At 44.3% G+C, this 10894-nt stretch overlaps 2 protein-coding genes and 1 long non-coding RNA gene across 3 annotated transcripts in view; all 3 read left to right on the top strand.

Moving 5' to 3' along the window:
* The window catches only part of LOC130290346 (transketolase-like protein 2), a 33730-nt gene extending 23077 nt beyond the window's left edge, over positions 1-10653 (top strand). Inside the window, exon 14 of the mRNA XM_056537845.1 lies at positions 10487-10653. Within this exon, the coding sequence (XP_056393820.1) occupies positions 10487-10653 (167 nt within the window). The remainder of the gene's footprint in view (positions 1-10486) is intronic.
* LOC130290348 (uncharacterized) lies at positions 543-4568 on the top strand. Its single transcript, XR_008847580.1, has 3 exons — positions 543-780; positions 1340-1453; positions 4376-4568. It is a non-coding gene; the product is annotated as an uncharacterized LOC130290348 (long non-coding RNA).
* LOC130290347 (transketolase-like protein 1) lies at positions 6699-7385 on the top strand. The gene is made up of 3 exons (XM_056537847.1): positions 6699-6824; positions 7052-7135; positions 7218-7385. The coding sequence occupies exons 1-3, from the start codon at positions 6714-6716 to the stop codon at positions 7326-7328; spliced, it is 306 nt and encodes a 101-aa protein (XP_056393822.1). The 5' UTR covers positions 6699-6713; the 3' UTR covers positions 7329-7385.
* Positions 10654-10894: the final 241 nt, after the last annotated feature.

The raw sequence follows: 10894 nt of genomic DNA on the forward strand, positions 1-10894 counted from the left end.
GTGGCTTATGACATGGAGGGTGGATGAGCGCTAACATGTGAAATCCATAAGAGGGTCCTTCATCTGTCCTCCCTCATATCCTTACAGTGTCACGATCAATAGAGCCCCCTCATCATCTTACTGTGTCAGTCAATAGTGTCCTCCCTCATCTAATAACGTTGTCATGGTCATTCATGTCCCCACCTCATCTCCCACCTTTTCATAAGTGGCCCCCTCATCTTGTCACGGTCAAGTGTCCCCCCCCCATCTCCTTACTGTCATGGTCATATGTGGGGCTCCCCCCATCTCCACCCTATGTCTCTGTAATAAGTGTCCCCCTCCCCTCATCTACACACTGTGTAACGGTCATAAGTGTCCCTATCTCATCTCCTCACCATGTCATAAGTGGCCCCCCTCATCTTGTCACTGTCAATAGTGTGCCCCCCTCATCTCCTCTTTGTCTCGGTAATGAGTCCCCCTCCCCATCTCCCCTCACAGTTTCATGGTCATTAGTGCCCACCCTACCCTTTGTGTAGTGCCAATGTGACCCCACCATACACGACCATCAGAAGATTCTTTTCTCCTTCCTATTTCTTCCATGTTCTGCCATCATATGCTTTGTGTTATAGGGCACAGTCTATAGTCCACGTATTAACTGTGTAATGTTCTGCTCCATGTGACAGGCATCCTACATCCTGCTGCAGCGCCGCCGAAATATTGTCTGTTCTCTTCTTCAACACCATGAAATATGATGCGGCTGACCCTGGCAACTATAACAACGACCGTTTTGTTCTGTCAAAGGTGAGGACGGCCGTGTCTGGTTACAAGGAAAGGTGTGGGATCAAAGGCCCAGCTACCAGTTTTTGGAATCTCCCTTCAGTGGGGAAAACTGGTGTAAATAATCCCATGGTTAGATGGGGCTAGTAGTCATGATTCCAGGCATAACTTTATCTCTATAGTCCTTTCCAGTGCCAAGATATTTGCATAACAACAAACAGGCTCATGTGCCCAGGGGGCGTTCCCCCATCATGGAAAGTCCAGCCAATCAGGGAAGGTGGATGCAAGTGGGCCAGTGGGCTGTGATGAAGAAATGGTTTCTGAGACTGGAGAAGCAGCCCCACATAGAATGCGGGTGCTGTGCAGAGATCATGGGGCTGTGACCCCCCCCCCCCCCCCCCGCTATCAGACATCTTATCCAAAGGATAGGGGATAAGATGTATTTGGCCAGAATACCCCTTTAAGTACAGCGGCCCATATGGATTGGCTGCAGTGCCTGCATAAACAATGAAGGTGGCACAAGTGCCTGCAGTGATCTGATGGACTTTTGTTTAAAAAAACTTGTGGTTTTCCCTATTAACAGGGTCACGCTGCGCCCACTTTGTATGCTGCATGAGCAGAAGCCGGTCACATCAAGGAATCTGAGCTGCTCAACTTAAGGAAGATAGACTGTGACCTAGAAGGACATCCTACACCCGTATGTATCTGGATTTATATATTCTACTATCCTAGGATGGGGGTATGCTGCACTCAGAATTGTGACTATACTTGTCTGCTGCCATCGTCATGTTGCTGATGCTGGTTGAATTACATATTACCCGAGTGCAGCAGGCACATAAAACTAAAGTTGCCTGTAGACTGGACATGTCCTCTAAGGGCTTGTTCACACTGCAGATGTCGGAATTCTGTTTGCAGCAGAGTCTTATTGTTTTTAATAGGATTATATTACTCTGTTCACACTGGAATTTTGCCGTTGAAACATGTTCATTCTTTGGGCAGAATTCTGCCTAAGGGTCTCTTCACATGGCGGAATTTCTGTTTCAAATGAAAAAGTACCTGTCACCAAATAAAATGTTCTAAACTAACTCAGGCTATGTTCCCTAGCTACTCCTAACACCCCTATATCCCTTAAAAAAATAATTCAGAGCTTTAAAAGGCTCTGTATCTTATCTTTCTTCTTGCTCACATAGGGCAATTTCCCCGCAGGAGAAAGTGGTTGTTTCCCAGCAGGCATGACATCACTGAAGCCTGCTTGGGGACCACTTCCGCCCTCACATGATCGCAGAGCTGGGATGAATAGAAGACCTCAGGCTCTGTGCATGTTTCAGTCTGTGTTGCTATCAGTAAGGCTCTCCTGTAGCTTTCAGTCTGTGCAGCTTTCTGTGAGAATCTCTGGAGCTTTCACTTTCTGTGCAGCTGTCAATTAAGCTCAGTGCAGAGAAACAGTTCCTGAGTTCGGACTCCTGTCAGGCCGGGAGGAGACCAAACTCACCTAGTGGCCGTTTTTTTATTACATTTTAAACAAACTTAAATGAAAGTGAAAGTAATGTGATCTTTACTGTGGCAACCACTAGGAAGGCCAAACTGCAACTCCCAGCATCTGGAGGGTCACAGTTTGGAGACCACTGTTACAGTGGTGCCCAAACGGTAGCCCTCCAGATGTTGCCAAACTACAACTCTCAGCATGCTTAGACTGCCCAGGCATGCTGGGAGTTGTAGTTCTGTAACATCTGTCCCTTCAGATTTAGCAATTTTCATGAAATTTTTGAAAATTGCTGCTCTACTTTGAAGCCCTCAAATTTTTTCAAGAAGCAAAAGTATGTCCATTTTATGATGCCAACATAAAGTGGACATATTGTATTTGTGAAGAAAAATAAAAGTTATTGGAAATATCCAGCTTCAAAGTTAGAAAAATGCTAAATTTTAAAAATTTTCATGAAATTTTGGGATTTTTCCCCAAAAAAGGATGCAAGTAACGCCGAAAATTTACCACCAAAATAAAGTAGAATATGTCACGAAAAAACAATCTCAGAATCAGAATATTCGGTAAAAGCGTTTTCGAGTTATTAATTCGTAAAGCGACGGTGGTCAGAATTGCGAAAAAGGGCTCAGTCCTTAAGGTGAAAAAGGGCTGCGTCCTTAAGGGGTTAAAGCCCATAGACTTCTATGGGATTCCGCATTCCCATTCACACTTCTGAATTTTCACTTGGGGAATTCCGCTAGCGGAAATTCAGAAGTGTGAATGGAAGTGCGGAATCCCATAGACGTCTATGGGCTTTCATTTGAGGTGGAAATTCTGCCGTGTGAATAGACCCGGACTGCATTGCCGTCTGAGACAATACACCACAGCCCAGTCCTACCGCCAATGACCTCGGTGGGACCCGCTGCAAGCATTTAGCAGGTGGAATTCTGTTGGCTAACTATCCGCAGTGTGAATGGACCCTTACACTTTACTGTCTTCATATACAATCTGTGAGTATTCCAACCTATGGTTTTCCGCAAGGAAAGCTGCAGATATTACTGTAAGTTATAATACTCATTTTGAAATGCCTTAGCGCTGCCTCTATACATTTTATGCAAATTAATGGAGAAAATGGCTTAAAAGTTAAGCAGCTTTGCCGATTGGCTTCCATTACAGCTTTCATCAGATCGAATTTTATACCTTAGGATTTTAAATAATCTTTTTCATTGAGACTCATAGGCTAAGCTTGGGTGAATATTACTGACTGACGGGCTACGACATCAAGAAAAAGTTGCTATAACAGTTTTTCCCAACAAGGGTGCCTCCAGCTGTTGCAAAACTACAACTCCCAGCATGCGTGGATGGCCAAAGCCTGTCCAGGCATGCTGGGAATTGTAGTTTTGAAACACTGGTCTGAAACGGGTCCACTTTTTAGAATGATTTTTTCTCCCAATAAGACTTCTCCTACATTCAGTGGATAATGGATGTGTGTACGATGCTGGGGGTCTTATTTCTCCCATTGGAAGGGATTTGTCTGTGTGCCCCCTCCACCAGTCCTATAGGAGAGGACTCTGGATCCTGTTCTTCCTGATGGAGACAATCTTATGGGTGGGAAAACATTTAAGCTTGGGTATTAAAATACCCGTACATGTAGCGCACTGATGTAGTGTAAGCTAGAAATGGGCGCAGTGACTGCATATGCCCCCACCTTGTAGCTGCCCCGTACAGCCACAGCACCCACAATACACGCTTCTTTCTCTGCATAGTGGCTGAGCCTGGTTACGACAGCTGAGCTGCGGTCCACCACTACACAATGAACTTAGCCAACTGTTTCTGTCCCCCATTCACTGCAGTGCTGATTATAGGGGGTCCAAGAGATCGCACTCCCACTAATCATAAGTGATGGAATATAGCAAATATGTTGATGGGGAGCGACAACAGATCCAGGGGCTGCAGCATGTAGTGCTTGTTCTCGTCTCAGTGCCGGTTTCACAGCTTACACTCTTCAGTATTGCGCTATAATGTCCTCCATGCTGCTGCTGCTTCTGAGGGTGAGCTATAGAGAAAAGGGGAGCAATATTCACTGTGGTTCAGGCAGCATAAATAAGTTGAGTTTTCTTTTACAGAACAGCCATTTGACTTTTATTCTTCTTGCAGATAGCAACACGTAAAGCATACGGACTGGCTCTCGCTAAACTTGGCCACGCGAGTAACAGAGTTGTCGCCCTAGATGGTGATACTAAAAACTCTACTTTCTCTGTGATCTTTAAGAATGAGCACCCTGACCGCTTCATTGAATGCTTTATTGCGGAACAGAACATGGTAAGGCCCCTTGATCAATGTCTTAATGTATCTTAGGATAGGTTATCAATGCCTGATCAGTCGGGTCTGACTATGATCCATTTTAATCGCTAGTTCTGACACCTGCTCTTAAAGCATTGTGCAGTTTTACTCTATCCTTGATCTCTCGTCTGTCTATTGTATTCAACCACCATAATAGTCAGCATGTCTCTAGGGGGCACCATAATCCTAGGGGGAACTTAATCGTTAGACCAGTGTCTCCCAACCTGTGACAGGCATGAGGGGAGTTGTAATATTGCAACAGGTTGGGTAAAGCTGCATAAGCCTATAGGGGAACTTGACTTAGAGCCACCATGGGTAAGTGAACCTCAACATGTGCTGCACGGACAAACTGTCTCTATTTCCACCTATGGGTATTCATGCTCTTAAAGGGGTACTCCACTGGCCAGCATTGGGAACGAAATGCTCCGAACGTTGCGTTTACACTGTGGGGGTCGGCCACACCCCTAGTGACATCATGGCCATGCCCCCTCAATGCAAGTTTAAGGGAGGGGTCATGACAGACATCACACCCCCTCCATTAGACTTGCATTGAGGGGGCATGGCCGTAATGAGGGGCGTCGGCGTAGCCGACATCAGGAGACGTGGAGGAGGCCGTAGGAGGGCAACAACCCAGCAGCAGGACCGCTACCTCCGCCTTTGTGCAAGAAGGAGCAGTAGGAGCACTGCCAGAGCCCTGCAAAATGACCTCCAGCAGGTCACAAATGTGCATGTGTCCACTCAAACGATCAGAAACAGACTCCATGAGGGTGGTATGAGGGCCTGACGTCCACAGGTGGGGGTTGTGCTTTCAGCCAAACACCGTGCAGGACGTTTGGCATTTGCCAGAGAACACCGAGATTGGCAAATTTGCCACTGGCTCCCGATGCTCTTCACAGATGAAAGCAGGTTCACACTGAGTACATGTGACAGATGTGACAGAGTCTGGAGATGCCATGGAGAACGTTCTGCTGCCTGCAACATCCTCCAGCACGACTAGTTTGGTGGTGGGTCAGTAAAGTTGTGGGGTGGCATTTCTTTGGGGGGCCGCACAGCCCTCCATATGCTTGCCAGAGGTAGCCTGACTGTCATTAGGTACCGAGATGAGATCCTCAGACCCCTTGTGAGACCATATGCTGGTGCGGTTGGCCCTGGGTTCCTCCTAATGCAAGACAATACTAGACCTCATGTGGCTGGAGTGTGTCAGCAGTTCCTGCAAGAGGAAGGCATTGATGCTATGGACTGGCCCGCCCGTTCCCCAGACTTGAATCTGATTGAGCACATCTGGGACATCATGTCTCGCTCCATCCACCAACACCACGTTGCACTACAGACTGTCCAGGAGTTGGCGGATGCTTTAGTCCAGGTCTGGGAGGACATCCCTCAGGAGACCATCCCCCACCTCATCAGGAGCATGCCCAGTCGTTGTAGGGAGGTCATACGGGCACGTGGAGGCCACACACACTACTGAGCCTCATTGTGACTTGTTTTAAGGACATTACATAAAGTTGGATCAGCCTGTAGTGGGGTTTTCCACTTTGATTTTGAGTGTGACTCCATATCCAGACCTCCATGGGTTGATAAATTTGATTTACATTGATAATTTTTTTGTGATTTTGTTGTCAGCACATTCAGCTATGTAAAGAGGAAAGTATTTCATACGATTAGTTCATTCATTCAGATCTAGGATGTGTTATCTTAGTGTTCCCTTTATTTTTTTGAGCAGTGTATATTGTTAGTTGTACAAATGTCTCCAGTTCCAATAGTCTGGAGAGGTTAATGGGTTAAGTCATGTAGTGATACAGGCCATAAGTAGAAAGCACACACCATCTTATAAGACATCAAATTGTGGACAATGTTAAAATAGTCCATGGGCCTGAATAATTCTGACCTAACACTTTATGGGAATATGTGAGTTCATTCATTAAGATGAATAATAGTGGTAGGCTACAGATATGAAGAATACAATTTCTATACTGCTAGGCAATTTATTGTCTGTTCTATATCTGTCTTCAGTATTTCAGTAAAGTCCTTTCTGAATAATGTAGTGGTGTCCTTAGCCTATATTTTGGGGTTCAAAGTGTTTTTTTTTGTTTGTTTTTTTAACCTCCTCTACATTGTTTTCTGTGTTTCAGGAGAGGACGGTCCCTCTCAGATGGCATTGGAAGATCTCGCCATGTTCCGTGCCATTCCATCTTGTACAATCTTCTACCCCAGTGATGGTGTATCCACAGAATATGCAGTCGCTCTAGCCGCTAATACTCCAGTAAGTGTTACACATCCACACCTTCTAGATGAATCCCATATAATCTATATTGTTCTGTTCCCAATTTCATACCATGTACAGACAGTGCCATATTCAAGAGCAGATCAATCTGCTATTTGCCCCCCCCCCCCCCCCACATGTGGCTCTCCAGCTGTGGAAAGACTAACTCCCATCATGCATGGACATTGACCACTGTGCTAACCTCTTCTTACCCCTTTACATTGTAGGGCATCTGCTTCATCCGTACCAGCCGGCCGGACACTGCAATAATCTACTCTCCGGAAGAAAAGTTTGAAATTGGTCAAGCCAAGGTAAAATCCCGAGTCCTTGTGTCGTCTTCCATGGTCACGATCTGGTTTGGAAGCTTTAATAACTTCTTCCTCTCCTATACAGGTCGTACGCCAAAGTGATACAGACAGGGTCACGGTTATTGGTGCTGGTGTCACTTTACATGAGGCTCTGGCGGCAGCAGATGAACTCGCAAAACAAGGTGAAACTGCTTAGAACTTTATACTGACGTGAGGCTGTGAGACTTCTAGTAAGATCCGGTATAGATTTCACTACTTGGAGCAAGTAACTGGTCGTAAGGATACTTGGCAGACGTGCACGATCTCCTGACACGTCTGCTTCAGTAATAAGGATAGGTTCACACTAACACTCTGCTAAGGGGTCATCGCTCAACCTGTCTAAAGGACGTGTTGAGAAAAGGACCACATGCCGTATAGTGTGTATATGAATATAATAAATATATATATATATATGTATATATAAATAATTTTACCCCTCCTCCATTCTGTTTAGGGTCTGATCTGCTCCAGACAGCAGTGTTAATTCTAAAGCTAATTTATCTGTAATGTCCCTGTTATTCCAGGATATGTAAGACAATCCTATCAAGGAGTTCTGATCAGTAATGATACATCCTAAAGACCCTAAAAGAGTTTTAAAGGGGTACTCCGGTGAAAACCTTTTTTCTTTTAAATCAACTGGTGGCAGAAAGTTAAACATATTTGTAAATTACTTCTATTAAAAAAATCTTAATCCTTCCTGTACTTATAAGCTGCTGAATACTACAGAGGAAATTCTTTTCTTTTTGGAATGTTCTCTGATGACATCACAAGCACAGTTCTCTCTGCTGACGTTATTATAATAATAATAATAACGCTTTATTTATTGTTGTCCTTACTGGGATTTGAACCCAAGTCCCCAGCACTGCAAACCACTGAGCCTCCATGCTGCCCTTAGCATACATCTGCTATGCACAGTTGCTAAAATGGACAGATGTCAGCAGAGAGCACTGTGGTCGTGATGTCATCAGTGTTCCAAAAATAAAGGAATTCCCTCTGTAGCGTTCAGCAGCTAATAAGTACTGGAAGGATTAAGATTTTTTAATAGAAGTAATTTACAAATATGTTTAACTTTCTGCCACCAGTTGATTTAAAAGAAAAAAGGTTTTCACCGGAGTACCCCTTTAAAGTGTTTTATTTAAAGCAAAGAAAGCAACTGCTCCAGATCCAAACTGGGCATTATCCCAAGTTCAGGCTCATGTTAGTTTTCCGGTCATCCTTTTGGTTGCAGTTGTCACATGAAATTTGCTCAATCAGTCATGTGTCATACGGTCACATTCGGTGCTTGGAGGCAGCTGATTGGTGGTCATGTGACATCTGGTCTAAAAGGAAGCCTAATGTGCCGATGAGAGCCTCAAAAAGCTGGATGGCTGGAGGGCCGCTTGTGTAGTCTTTGTTGGATGTTGTTGTGTGTTTTTTTTATTTTATTTATTTTTTGTTGACTGGCCCTGTTCAATTTTTTTCTTTAGGCATTAATATCTGTGTGGTCGATCCATTTACCATTAAACCCCTGGATGCCGCGACCATTCATCACGGTGGAGGACCACTACAAAGAAGGTAATAGCCAGTGCAGATGCTCAGCTAAGGTTCTAATCTCTCTGCCCAACGTTTACCCTGCACATGTAGTATGCGGTGGACCCATGGATGGCATGATGTTAAGAAATGGCTGGGAGCTGAGTGCTCAATTAAAGGGGTACTCCGGTGGAAACCTTTTTTTTTTTTTTTTATCAACTGGTGCCAGAAAGTTAAACAGATTTGTAAATTACTTCTATTAAAAAAAAAATCTTAATCCTTCCAGTACTTATTAGCTGCTGAATAAACTACAGAGGAAATTCTTTTCTTTTTGGAACACAGAGCTCTCTGCTGACATCTCTGTCCATTTTAAGAACTGTCCAGAGTAGGAGAAAATCCCCATAGCAAACCTATGCTGCTCTGGACAGTTCCTAAAATAGACAGAGATGTCAGCAGAGAGCACTGTGGTCATGATGTCAGCAGAGAGCTCTGTGTTCCAAAAGGAAAATAATTTCCTCTGTTGTATTCAGCAGCTAATAAGTACTGGAAGGATTAAGATTTTTTAATAGAAGTAATTTACAAATCAGTTTAACTTTCTGGCACCAGTTGATTAAAAAAAAAAAAATAAGTACATCTCTAACAGTGGTTCCCAACCAGTGTGCCTCCAGCTGTTGCAAAACTGCAATTTCCAGCATGCCTGGGTCTGTGTCCAAGCATGCTAGGAGTTGCAGTTTTGCAACAGCTGGAGGCACACTGGTTAAGAAACACATCTTTATAAAATTGGTGCCCCCACTAATATAATTTAGAAGTTCTATATGCCATGACTATGGTTTATGATGATGAGCAGTGCATGCGAGCAATACATAGGTGAGGGAAGGAGGCATGGACAGATGTATATCGGTGGGGGATAGAAGAGAAAATGTATCGCAATGATGTAAGTAATAAGCGTGTGCATGTTTGGTTTTTGTTTTTTCTGAAAAGAGTGACTTACTTTTGTAGTTATAATGTTGAGTTAGTTCCCTTTTGTTCCCTTCTGGCTCAATTCTGGTATAGTTCTTGATATCACACTTAAGAAGCACTTTAGATGGCAGTTTCAGATGGCTTATTATTATGACTATTCACTTCCCAGAAAACTTGTAAGGTCTTCACAGTTGCAGCCTGTAGGTGGCGCTATTGCCATAGCTTTCAAAATCTAGTTAATTGTTTTTCCAATTATGGCGTTTATGTTCTATGCCAGTGGTTAGAGATGAGCGAACTTACAGTAAATTCGGTTCGTCACGAACTTCTCGGCTCGGCAGTTGATGACTTTTCCTGCATAAATTTGTTCAGCTTTCAGGTGCTCCGGTGGGCTGGAAAAGGTGGATACAGTCCTAGGAGACTCTTTCCTAGGAATGTATCCACCTTTTCCAGCCCACAGGAGCACCGGAAAGCTGAACTAATTTACGCAGGATAAGTAATCAACTGCCGAGCCGAGAAGTTTGTGACGAATCGAATTTACTGTAAGTTCGCTCCTCTCTACCAGTGGTCTTCAACCTGCGGACCTCCAGATGTTGCAAAACTACAACTCCCAGCATGCCCGGACAGCCGTTGGCTGTCCGGGCATGCTGGGAGTTGTTGTTTTGCAACATCTGGAGGTCCGCAGGTTGAAGACCACTGTTCTATGCTGTCAGTCCTCTGGCCCACCTTGCATGTTTACATCCTAAGCAATGAATGTTGTAGGAGGTCATTGGTAATTCACACGTGTTGCGTTCTTCATGTACAACAATAGCTAAATCCTTTAATGTGATCTCCCTCTCCTTATTCCAGGTGGTATCGGGGATGCAGTCTCTGCAGCTGTTGCAGGAGAACCTGGCTTCATTGTCCAGCGCCTCGCCGTCAATGGCGTTCCTCGTAGCGGGAAACCTGCCCCGAGCTGTTGGAAATGTTTGGCATCAGTGCAAAAAAGCATTGTGTATAAAAACATTGCAGGTTAAAGGGGTACTCCTGTGGAAAACTTTTTTTTTTTTTTTTTAATATCAACTGGTGCCAGAAAGTTAAACAGATTTGTAAATCACTCCTATTAAAAAATCTTAATCCTTCCAGTACTTTTTAGGGGCTGTATACTACAGAGCAAAGGCTTTACTTTTTAGATTTCTATGATGTTGTGACCACAGTGCTCTCTGCTGACCTCTGCTGTCCATTTTAGGAACTGTCCAGAGCAGCATATGTTTGCTA

This window comes from Hyla sarda, chromosome 9, assembly GCF_029499605.1.
Source record: "Hyla sarda isolate aHylSar1 chromosome 9, aHylSar1.hap1, whole genome shotgun sequence".
In the NCBI taxonomy this organism is placed as follows: Eukaryota; Metazoa; Chordata; class Amphibia; order Anura; family Hylidae; genus Hyla; species Hyla sarda.